At 37.3% G+C, this 12,819-nt stretch overlaps 1 protein-coding gene across 1 annotated transcript in view; it reads right to left on the bottom strand.

Moving 5' to 3' along the window:
* Nucleotides 1–4,506: 4,506 nt before the first annotated feature.
* Nucleotides 4,507–12,819, bottom strand: part of MAMDC2 (MAM domain containing 2) — a 178,493-nt gene continuing 170,180 nt past the window's right edge. The window contains exons 12-14 of the mRNA XM_022573534.2: nucleotides 10,906–11,165; nucleotides 5,680–5,764; nucleotides 4,507–5,541 (exon numbers count right to left, since the gene is read on the bottom strand). Coding sequence (XP_022429242.2) covers nucleotides 5,477–5,541; nucleotides 5,680–5,764; nucleotides 10,906–11,165 — 410 coding nt within the window. The 3' untranslated portion in view covers nucleotides 4,507–5,476. The remainder of the gene's footprint in view (nucleotides 5,542–5,679; nucleotides 5,765–10,905; nucleotides 11,166–12,819) is intronic.

The following is a 12,819-nucleotide window of genomic DNA, read 5'->3' as shown; positions in this document are numbered from 1 at the left end:
TACCCACTCTTTCAGAGAATAGAAAAAAAAGGAAGATTTTTCATTCAGCTCATCTTATGAGTCTAACCTTGTCTAAATCCCCTAATTTCTAAGGAAATTAAAGAAAATTTTCTGTCATTCTTTCTCATGAACATATTTGCACATATGTAGCAATGTTCAAAAAAGTAAATGTCATTACTTAATTGGGTTTATTACAGGAATTCAAGGGTGATTAAATATTAGCAAATCAAATCAATTAATATGATTCTTCATATTGAAAGATTTCAGGAGAAAGATTGAAGCAGGAAAAAAAAATATTTTCAACACACATTCATGGTTAAAATTTCTAGGAAACTGAGTAGAAGAAAACTTCATTTAACCAATAAAAGGCAACACCAGAAACCTTCAGCAAACTCATATTTAATGATGGAATGTTTAGAAATATTCTCAGGTTCTGGAACAAGTCAAGGATGATACTATCACTGCTTCTATTTAGCACTAAATTGGATGTCTTAGCCTGCCAGATAAGAAAATAAAGCAGATAGAGGAGTTGAAAAGGAAAAACCAAAACTGGCCTTTTAAAGAGAGCTGACCTAATAGCAAAAGAAAATTGTGGTAGGCAGAATAATGGCTCCCCCAAAATGCCCACATCTTAATCTCTGGAATGTGTGAATATATTACCTTCCATGGCAAAAGGGAATTTTCAGATGTGATTAAATTAAAGATCTTGAAATGGGGTGATCATCATGGACCATCCAGGTAGGCCCAATATAATCACAAAGGTCCTTATAAGAGGGAGACAAGAGGGTCAGAGATGTTAGAGTGATGGCACAGCTGGATGGGGGCCATGAAGTCTTGGGTATCTAATTATGCTGTTTGTTGGCAGCTGACTTGTGCTTCTAGTGGACTGTTTCACTAAACGTTTTGTGCTTTTGGATTGTGAGTCCTTCCATGCAGTTTTATACATGGGAAACTTGTACAGCCTGGGTTGAATGCATGGCCTTCCAAAGAAGCTTTATATTTGTTTTTACCAGGTGCCCCAGGTGGCCAGTGACATATTTTTAAGTTAAATTTTTAGTGTGTGGATTTCCAGACCATGAAATTTTGATGGACCAAAGAGAATCTTTATATCCTTCATGATTTTTGGAATCCACACACATATTTGTACTAAACTAAATGCCTTTATTGAGAATTTGTTTATTTAGTTCAGCAATATTTGTTGAGTATGCTAGGCAGAGTAGGTACATAATTGAATATGCAGCCATTCTTGAGGAGATGGACGTAAAAGCAGGAATTTAGGTTTAGCATGATAAATCTTGCAAGGGGTATGAATACAGGTAAGCAGCAAAGAAGAACCATTAACAATGGCTGGAATGGGAAGGGCAAAGTGGGCATTGCCCAGGTGCTGGTTAAAATGAGCCTTGTATTGCGAGTAATAATTTTAAAAAAAGATGATAAAATGGCAAAATCATATGGTTGCTTTATCCTTAAGATGGCACTATAAACTCACAATTCCTTTGTAGAGAAAGGATACATAAAAATAACTGTGATTTATCCAAAAATTTCATTCAACCCTTATAATATAAACTAGAAAGGCTTTTGTGTGTCAGACACTAAGGGCTTGTATGTATTATTTTCATTTAATCTTTACAGCACCCTTAAGAAGTAGAGACAAGTATTTGCCCCATTTTTCAGATTAGTAATAGGAGTCAGAGATGGTGTGACTTGCCTTCAGTCACAAAGCCTATAAGTGGCAAAGCCAGGATTTAAACTGAGACAGCCTGAATCTGGAAACCGTGCACTTAATCACTATGTTTCCCCTCTTTATAGTAATCCACGTTGAAAATGCCACAATATTAGAATGACCGGTACGAAAACCCTCCCCCCACCTCCACCGGCCCCCGTTCTGGTTAAATCACACAGGAAAACAAGTCCCTTGCATGAGAAAAAGTCAAAGAACCCATGCCTTAGCCCCCAGAGAGTGACAGAAGACATCGGGCACCCGGAACACTGTGTTAGAGCTGGTTCTCACCGCTCTGCCCAGACTGCAGTTGGAGGCTTGTCCTGCCCTCCCTTGGCAGATGCCCCTCCTAAGCCCTCCCTGGGCATCTGGTCTCATCGAACTTAGCGCTACATCTCTATTTTCCTCACTAACATGTAATCTCCATGCTTAGTATAATGCCCGGAGCATAAATTTCTCAACAAATCTTTGCTAAACATTTTCTTCTTCCACATTAAGCCAGAACTTGCATCAGAGTCACTATTTTCCCAGTAGCCTCTCCTTTGCTCCCTTCTATACATAATCTCCAACCCAGACAGCAAATTATAGGAGAGAAGGCAATTTGTGTGAAAAAGTAGTTTCCATCTGAAGGACTTATGTGTTTAGGTGAGAATTGGAATAAATGCTAAGCCTGGGTTTAAATGGTTAAGCAGTATTTATTAGCTAGTATGCCTTCCCCTGGGGCATTTCTAAACCTGAGAAAATAATACTGTGCTTACCGTTCTTCCATATTTTCATCCAGGTGAAGTACAGTTAAAATGAAGGCCAAGGCAACCTGGAAAAGGAAGAGAAGTAGCCAATCAGCAAATCCTGCAAAAGGGGCATGAGTAAGGGAGGGTAAGTTCATCTGCTCACCTTCCACTTCCTCTCTTCTCTTCTATGAACTTCAGGTTGTTTCTCAGCAACAAATGGTAATAGTTACCTCCTTCCTTTTTGCCCTAAATCAATAATTAGCCCCCAACCCCTGCTCCCCACTCCACTTCCCAAAGCTAGTGCTCCAAGTAGTATCTCTGGTTTGGCAACCTTCAGAGCAATTTTGGTAGCCAATAAATCCTCTTGAGTGAGGGAAACTTGGAACCTTTGGTATTGGGGATGGAGTTGGTAGGAGAGTTAGGAGGTTCAGGAGACAGTCTTGTGAGGATTACAGCACAGGTTTGGCAGTGTTGAGTAAAAATTCAAACGAGCCGATTGTAAAGATCTAATTGGCTTTGCTGAACAATTCATGAATTGGGCAGCAGCCCATCTAGCAAGTAGAGAAGAGCTCCAAGGAGTTGTATAAAGTGGAAGCCTTTTATAGACAGGAGGGGAAAGGCAAAAGGATAGAGTGGATTACTTCATCTTCCCGTGAGGGATGGGAAGGGCTTATGTGGCTGATTACCTCATTGGTGCTGACCAGAAAATTCCAGACTGACCTGTTAAGACTACAGTCCTAGGGGAGGTTATAACTGCAGTTAGGTTACCTACTAAGTCTTGGTTTGCTGATGTGGGGCTTAGCATGAGTGACTCTGTTTTGGGCTTGTTGTTTCTTTTTTTCAAGAACAGTGAAGCAGATCAAGGTACAAAGCCAAGCCCTACACTAGCTGCTGAACTTGGACAGATTTAGTTTTCCTACTTACAAAATGGAAATATCACTAGCTCTACCTCATGGATTGTTGTAGGATTAAATGAGCAAATACATGTAAAGGTCTTTGAACGATGTCTGAAAATAATAGGTATTCAATAAATGTTAGCAATGATCATTACCATGGATTTATGTAATCTGTAAGCAAGGAGTCTGGTGAATGACTTCATTCCTTCACCACATATTATAAATCCCTTATTGTGCACTACATACTGTGTTAGGTCCTGACACAATCTTCAGTTCTTTATTCAGCAAATATAACTAAGCTCTGGACAGGAATAATGCTTTGAAGAAATTATAACGTCTAATATGCTGATGAATTAGTCAACATCTTGAAATCTTCCTTCCCCAGTGTTTCAACTCTGTTTAGGGATGTCCCCCCATAGGTAATTAATCATCATAAATAGAAAGGATTTGAGTTACAAAATTTTGCTTTACTATAAAAGTTTATTTTATTTTCTCCATGAACTTCAGGATGTTTATTTTGTATAGTGGAGTATTTTTTGTTTTCTAAGTAATGTGAGGAGCTATAATGCTTTTTACAGATTAATTTATGGGTTTTGACATTCTTGAGTGGGAAAACCTCCCAAATCCATGAGCACAGTGGATTTTTGGCCACACAAAGCAATTAAGAGGTTTGGGCTTTAGGGTCAGAGAGACCTGACTGTTAAATTTCTCCACTTAACAGTGGTAAAATCTTAAGTAATTTTTTCACTTTTCTGCACCTTGGCTTCCTTTTCTATAAAAAGGGATAATAATATAACCACTTTTGGGGATGTTTGGTCGGTTAAATTCATTCATTCAAGTATTTATTTGTTGAGTACCTACTATATACCAAGACATTCTTCTGTGTACTGAAACTACAGTAGTAAATAAAACAAGAAAGAGTTGTTGTCTTCACAGAGTTTACATTCTAATAAGATAAAATTTGGGAGAAAATTGAGATTATGTGAAATAAAACACTCCTTAAAAATTAATTATTGCATCCATGTTTGCAATGCTTATGTCACACATAAAAAGGCTTAAGAAGCATTTAAGTGTGGCAGAGGAGAGATTCAAATTAGAATTGGCAGTTATACAGTGAAGGTAATTCTGATAAAGAAAAATAATGTTGAAAAAAGTTAATTGCTAGTGAAGAGATTTTCAAATTATTTTTTATTAGGTAATCGTAATTTCATAACAGCTGTTTGGGTATACAAATATGTATATACAATTTTCTAAACATGTAAATAAAAGGCAGTAGTCTAGTATATCTGCTTGAATTCATATTACTCAAAATATTACCAAAACATTTATTTAAAACATCAGTAAAATTGTTTAACCCATTATAAAAATCTGGGGGTATGTGTACATAAACATTTTTAAGCTTGCTTTACAAAAAAAGAGTGCAATTTCTATCCAAGTGTTCAGAGTGACTTTCAAAAGTGGTTTAAAGGGGGAAAAAAGAAGGTAGCATTGCCTTGTAATACAGCATTAATTAATACTGACTTATACCTTGGGACATTCATGAAAGATCCTTTGTTATCACATATGGTAAAAATATTTAAAAATTAATACTCCATTTCTATGAATAAAACATAGAAAATAAGACTTTATTTTCTTAGATTAACTTGTTACTGTGAAAAGCTGCATTCATTCTGCAGACATTACTGACACCTCACATTATTACTTCAAAAATATTTATGATACTTGAACTTCAAAAGAAAACCCACAAGACCTATTCTCCTCCCAGTACATTCACTGAATGCAGATTTAAGTGAGCACATCTCATTTTGATTGTGCCCTTTATTTGCATACTTTAAAATGACTACAATATAGTACATTTGTATTTTTAACTGGTACCAAAATTAAGATGAATGATCTAGGCAAAACCAGCAGCCTGTACTTCTAGTAACAATTGTCATATGCAAAAAAAAAAAAAAAAAAAAAAGCCCTGAGTCAGTATTTTTTGCAAAAGTAATGAAAAAGAGTGCTCTGAAGTCATTTTATAACTTATGAAACGGTTAAGACTGTCCAGTATTCATTTGTCTTTTTTTTTTTCATTTTGATTGAAGAGAGGTATGGCTTTGTTTAGTTAATCCGATTCAGATCATTCCTTAATACTCAATTTCATTTAAGTCCTCAGAATATCCTGATGAGTGCTGAGTCATATCTTCCATTTCTGTCAGGAAAGACAAATAGACAATAATAGTTTTCTCTATTTTTACTGCAGAAAATACTTAATTTGCATTCTTATGGTTTGAGACTATTGCAAAATCCCTTTTCAGTCAAACTTATATAATTGTAAAAATATTGTTACCCGCACAGGATCCTGCTTGAAATTTAACATCATCAATGGCAATATCACTTCTTATTGACACTCCCCGAATGGCTTCAAAAATTATCTGAAAAATAATGAAGTTTGAATTTAGAAATAGAGTCATCCTGATGAAACAATGCTGGTCAAGGGCAAATCCAGGCTGTATGGGTCTGGAAGCCTAGATTGTTCTCAGGGGCCCCCTTTCAGGAAAAGAATACAAAATCACCAATTCAAATTTAGGTACAAAAGGGAATATTTATTTGAAATTTAAAGAAATTCACAAAAATTACTGGAGCCTTGGAGATTCAAGTTCCTTTCTTCTGAGACGTTTTTAGGCAATTTCCCAGAAATACCCATCTAGAAATGCCTCCTGTTGGTGACCTGGTTTCCATCCCCACCTGGAACATTCTACTCCCGGTACTCACAGGGCCTATGAGAGTGAGGGGCCCAGAAGCCTAAGCTTCCTTAGGCTCTCCCTAAAGCTACCTTCATACTAGTACTAGGTGGGAGAATTAAAATGACGGATGAGACCCAAGTATGAACAGCAACATATAACAATTAAATTTACCAAAAAGACAATGGGTCACTTATCATGTTAAATACCATAACATCCAAGACACAGCCCAAGAAAAAGAGGAAACCAGTTTCATGACTTTAGATGCTAGAAGAAAATAGCTGATCAAATATTCAGGTTCTAAGGAAAATAGATCATATTACCAGCTCTAAGGCTGCTCTGATAATGGTTAATAAACCACCGAATACTCCAGGGAGGCTTGTAGGTAATGAAAATCGTCCAGAAGACACATTTGCTCTACTCATTTTATGAGCAAATCACTCCCCATTGGACTAGTTTATGATTTAAACTAAATCAGAGACTATAAAGTGGATAATTAATAAGCATATGAAACTATCTTGAAATTAATGACTCAAAGAAGCTTTAACGACGGAAATGTTGCAAAATAACATTAATAGAAATTCTAAAGATATGACCCTAAACAAGAATCCAAATAAATGGCAAAAAGAGGAAAAAATGTCCTAACACATCTTGATAGGAAGATATATGAGTGTAGTTAATAAGTGTTTTGGTTTTCTGGACAACAGTAAAATCTGTTTTTTGACCTCCACCTCTGCAATGGAAGTATAATAGGAAAATCACCTGATGGAATTATACCCTGAATTGTCTTCAGTTGGGCCAAACACTTGATTTCATACAATCCTCTCCTTTGAATTTCCTTCATATTTGAGTGATCACCATTTTATAGCATCATGATTGCCCCTTTGTATTATTTCCCTATTTGTATCTGTAGAAATTCTATTAAATAATTGTGGTTATTTTAGAATTAGATAGAAATATTATTTTTTTCTTTCAGTTTAAGTATATTATTTTTTTCAAAAGGTTACTAAGTCATTAGCACATAAATACTTATTGTTGGGACTCCACTACTTGATAAATGGAACATTAGCTATCTTTTGGTCTAGGGGCACCAGGAAAAAAATTACTGAGATTAAGGGTACCATGAATAAGAAAATTTGAAGACCTGGTCTTAGCTCAGTACCCAGCACATAATAATTCCTACTAAATGTTAGGCAGTATAATGAACAATATGAATGATATAAATATTTCATTGAGCTGAGAATTTGTCTAACACTCTCTTTCAATGGTATCAAAATATAAGAAATCAGGGAGGAAAACACCTGAGAGCAGAGGAGGAAAGGTAAGCAAGGAATCCAAAGGAAATAAAATCATTTTGTTTTTTTGATCAATGGTGAGTCAGGTTCTGCTTAGCACTTTAATAAATCCCTTAGGAAAGGACATGATTAAAATTTTGCCACCTAATGCATTTTTTTCTACAAAGAAAAAAGTCTGATGACTGTAATATCATCCAGAGGCCACCCAGGTATTTCCCCTATAGGATAAATCTCAAATGACGGCAGTACTACAGCATTCTAAAAATCACCTACACCTGCCCACCACCACTAGTGATGTACACATTTACTTCTCTAGTTCTGTGCATTTTCCTGATCTCCAGTCTCATAGCCTATTTTTACTTGACACACCCACTTGGATGTCTGATAGACATCAAAAGCTTTGCACATCAAAAACCAAACCAGACCAAACCAACTGTTAATTTCCCTCCTGCACATACCACCCTCACTCCTCCAGATCTGCTCCACCTAAGGTCTTCCTCATCTCAACAAAGAGTGACTCCACTCTAGCAGTTGCTCAGGTCAAAAACTTTGAGGTCATCTTGACTCTTTCTCTCAAACCCCACATTCCACACGGAAGGAAGTGCTGTGGGCTTCTGATGACATCTCACTTCTGCTGCACAGCCCAACCCACCACTCCTACTCCTCTTGCAGGAGCCCCCAGAGTCTACTCCACTGCAGCCTACTGTCCATGTAGTACCTGGAGTGATCGTTTTAAAATATAAATCAGACTGTATTACCTTAAAGCCATCTGATGGTTTCTCATTGCTTTTGGAATAAATTTCAAACTCTACCATGTCACCCAAGGCCTTACATGAGTATTCCCTGATACTTCTTTGACCTCATTACCTGATCAGCTTGACTTATTCTTTTTCATAGCACTTATTAACACCTGATGTTACATTGTATATTTTTGTTTCACATTTTCTACCTCTCTACCACTAAAATGTAAACTAAAAAAGAGTAGGAACTCTATGCTATGTGCATTGCAGTATCCCCGGCACTTAAAAATAGTAAATGGTCAATAAATATTTATTAAAAGGAGATATTTTGGCCTCATACTATAGGATCTCAGTCTGGATGCCTGATGTAGCTATTGAGATTACCAAGTCTGCCATGGTTATAAAGACCAGAGATATTTGGGAGAGAATATATTTTTAGAAACAATAATAGTATCTTTTTATGGTTTGGTACTTTAAAGTTTATAAACCCTTTCACAAGCATAATCTCATTGGACCCTCACTCTAACTCTGGTGATATCAGCACGGCAGGCATTATTACCCCATTTTGAAAATGTATAAACAGTCTCAGAGAGGATAACATTTCTCCAAGATCACTCAGTGCTTGTGGCACCCAGGGCAATGAGTGTATTTTGGGACTTCTATGGTGGGAGGGAATGTAGAACAGTGGCTTAGAGATACAAACTTTGGAACCAGTCAGATCTGGGATTGAGTTCTCACTCTGCCACTGACCAGCTGGAGATTTAGTTTTCCCCATCTTTAAAGAGGAGCTATAATATCATTTGGAAGAACTCATGCACAGCTCTCAGCACTGTAAGTACCTGGCCATAGAAGATGGCCATTTGCACATGAGTGTCTCTGTGTTTTATTAGACACTAGGATGTTTTGGAGAACCTAGTTCATCGTGGTCTCCAGACAGTCCTGAGGGAATCACAAAATCAAGAAGAAAATTCTTTATGGCAGATTCACATCTGTTCCATTCTGAGCCAAAGGGAATGGTCTGGAACCTTCTTTCCAAATTGAGAGCTGAAAGTCTCTCAGGTCATTCCTCACCTTTGAACTTGAACACCCCAAGATGCCACCCCAGGTGCCTCACTACTTTGTGCTCAAAAATATTTTCAAACAACAAGCCACCTAGCAAGTCTAGTATATGCAAGGACCTGTACCTGGCCCCCAGGTTAGATGCTGGGAAGTCACCTGTTCCATAGAACTCAAATTCTAGAGCTCTTCTGCATCAGCATCATTTGGGGCTTTTTAAAAACATCTGTGCTCAGGCTCCACCTGAGAGACTCAGATTCCTTTCTCCCAATAACAGAGATTCTTCATCTTTAGAGTGCATCAGAATCACCAGGAGGCTTGTTAAAACATAGATTTCAGGGCCCTAATCCCCAGAGTTTCTGGTTCAGTAGTTCTGAGGTGGGGCCTGAGAATGTGTATTTCAGGTGAATTTCATATTAGGTGCATATGCATTTCAGGTGTTGCTGCTGGTCTCAGGACCACACTTTGAGGACATTTGAATAGGGTAGGAGTATGAGTGCCCTGATAGCCTAAAAAATTAATTCATCATCTCTGAATGATGATCAATGATATCAATAAGTTCCTGAGTGATCCATTTTCCTTCTGTAAGCAGATATTAAATCACTATCAAAATTATTCCTGGGGCTTTTTTTCTTTGCTAAAGTTTTAGATAATTTTATCCATGCCGAGATAATGGGCCAACAGTAAATAATGGCACATCTTCCCTCTGTCATTTGTTCTTAGCAATCCAGCACCCTAGATGGCACTGTAACCTGGTCACCTGAGCTTCTGCAATTCATTCCCATTTAGATCTGCAGAAAATTAATTTTGGTTAAGGGCTGGTGTAAAATAATGTCTTTCTTTTGGATACTTCTCCCTTAAATCTTCCTTTAAGATTTGCTTAAACCAAGCGGCCAGTGGTTGAAGTTGAGGGGTGCTGGTCCAGAAGCAAGGATGAGGAGGAAGTAGGGCTTTTAGCTGAAGGTCACACCTGGAATTCTATAGAGCAATTTGAGGAAGAGTCAGGGGTCTGATGATATCTCCCCAGAGCTTTCTGGAGCCTTGGCTCACGGCAGGCAGGTGAAGTCAGTGGCTTTCAGGAGGCTGCTGCTGATTTCTAGACTAACTGGCTGCTCAATCTCACCCATTGGAATTGAAAAGGCTCTTTCTTATTGCTGTCCAGATTCCCTTATAATTGGGATCCTGTAGGATGGAGGTCTTCTACCGCCCGTGAGAAGACCCAAGGGGAGACCCAGGACATAGGATCAAGACTAGTTTCTTCTGCATCAGTGCGGACAGAGGCTTAAAAATTTACTCTGGACCACATACTCTGTTAAATAGAAGCTTACAACAAAAGCCCTTGTGTGTGGCTAATGATGAGTGAAAGATGCAGCTGCAACAACTAATTAGGTAACACCATGTTTAGAAGAAAGAGAGACTCTGTTTTGGAGGTTTGCAGGATACACAGAATATACTTGACACTCAGAATGCACCAAGACAAAAATAGATACACTTTCATCACTGAGTTGCAAAAATCACTTTATGCATAAATACCCAAAGCTTTCTCTTTCTGCCTGATTTCCCATTCACTGCTTAGGTTCAGTCAATATAGACTAATTATTTTTACTCTTAAACACGTACTGCCTTTATCTGTGACCCTGAAAAAGAACAAAACATTCTTGATGGTAGCAAGAAAAAGGAAGAGCATCAGAAGGTTAAAGGAACATTTCCCATCACTTGATTCTTATCTCTTTTGGCTTACCTGGTGTCGCCTCTCACAGGTGTATTCAATCAGCACTCGTAGCCAGGAGATGCTCTGCTCACCTCTTCTTCTCCATAAGAGGGACTCTTCACTGCCACCTTCCTTTTTCAAATAAACATTCAGGAGGCCAGTCCCTGCTCCATACATGTGGTAGAAAAAGGTCAAGCAGTGTTTTCCAGTGACTCCTCGTAGAGGCCTGGACAAGAGTCGTGCTTTTTGTCCGTACACCATGTGGGAAGCCTCGATGTACATGTAGTAGCCTTGACAGCAATGCAACGTCAGGTATTGTTAAAAAGGACACTAATTATATTCGCTTCTTTCTCTTATATATACATGTATATTTTTCCAGATTATTTTCCATTATAGGTTATTACAAGATATTAAATATTGTTCCCTGTGTTGTACAGTAAATCGTTGTTGCTTATCTATTTTGTGTATAGCAGTTTGTATCTCTTAATCCCATACTCCTAAGTTATCCCTCCCCTCTTCTTTCTCTTTTGAGTAGTGTTCTTGGAAACAAATCAGAGTCAATGGATGACTTGACTACAGTACTGATAAAGGATTTATAATTTTGGAGAATATGTATAATCCAAGGAGGATAAATATGCTACAAAATTTAGACCATCAAAATAAGTGTTTTCATGTAATAATTTATAATTCAGTTTAATATACAGGAGGTAATAAATATACTAGTATTGTGCCACTGAGGTGGCAATTAACATATCAGAATTTATCCTACTAATTCGTGGACAATACTCTGAGCTTCTATACACTGGTTTAGGGGAATAGTCAGGTAGATCTGGGTTCAAGTCTTGGCTCTAACATTTGTTGTCTGTGTGACTGTGGTCTAATGGATTATCCTCTCTGAACCTATTTTCAATTTAAAAATAAGGATTAATAAACCTGTGCTACAGAGGTGTGAGAATTAAATAATGTGTGTGACATATGCTCACATGTAATACATATTCAAATATGAGTTTCCTGTCCTGCCCTCTTTCCTGAGGTTTTCTGTGACACTTCTTGAAAATATAATTATATAATATTTAATATAATTATATATGACATTTTATATATTGTATATCTTATACTATATACTGTACATCGTATACATGTTAATTATATAACACTTTACATTTCCATTTTCCTTTCCTAACTTTAGTTTGCTTTCTAATTTACTGGTTTCAGGCAGAAGCAGAATTAGTTCACATGTAAATAAGGCAGTGGTGTGTTGGAGCCTGTTTCCACTGGCTCCCAACAATCAATTGTGTGATTTCTGTTGGTAGGTCCAAATGGCTTCACATTGGTAGTTTGAAATGGGCCATGATGGAAGTATTTACACCACAGAAATGGGACATAACTACAGATCAGCCCTCCCCACAAAATTGAGCTGGTTGGTATTAAATAATTACCATGAAGCTACTGAAACAGGCAATATATTAATAGTAATTTCTAGAATAATACAGCCATAATATAATTCTGTGCACCTGTGGCTCATTTTTTAAAAAGCCTTGCACTCTACATAAGTAGCTCTTAATCTTTGCTCATTTGATGAAAACTTTATATCTCTTCTACCTGAAAAGATATGCACAGGGTTTTGTATGTGATTTCATTGTCTTCTTTGCCAATATTGATTTTTTTACATACACAAGGTAAAAATAATTTTTACATAGTGTTATCTATTATTTCACACAGAAGTTAATGGCTGCATTGAGGGAAAAAAAGAGATCCCAAATAATGCATACAAATGAAATGGCTTCTAGAGCATCTTTATAGTTTGAAGTTTAATCAATGAGGTCCATTCATTTCCCAAAAGGCAGTGCGTGAGATACCCCAACCAAAACTGATCAGAAGCTCCACCTACGCTCCTTCAAGGCACTCCTCCTCTTCCTTTCCCTCATTTCCGTAAAGACCCGA

This window comes from Delphinapterus leucas, chromosome 6, assembly GCF_059928025.1.
Source record: "Delphinapterus leucas isolate spDelLeu-1000000601 "Yukka" chromosome 6, BTC_Dleu_Yukka2, whole genome shotgun sequence".
Taxonomy (NCBI): domain Eukaryota; kingdom Metazoa; phylum Chordata; class Mammalia; order Artiodactyla; family Monodontidae; genus Delphinapterus; species Delphinapterus leucas.
This window is presented reverse-complemented; position numbering and strand designations above follow the sequence as displayed.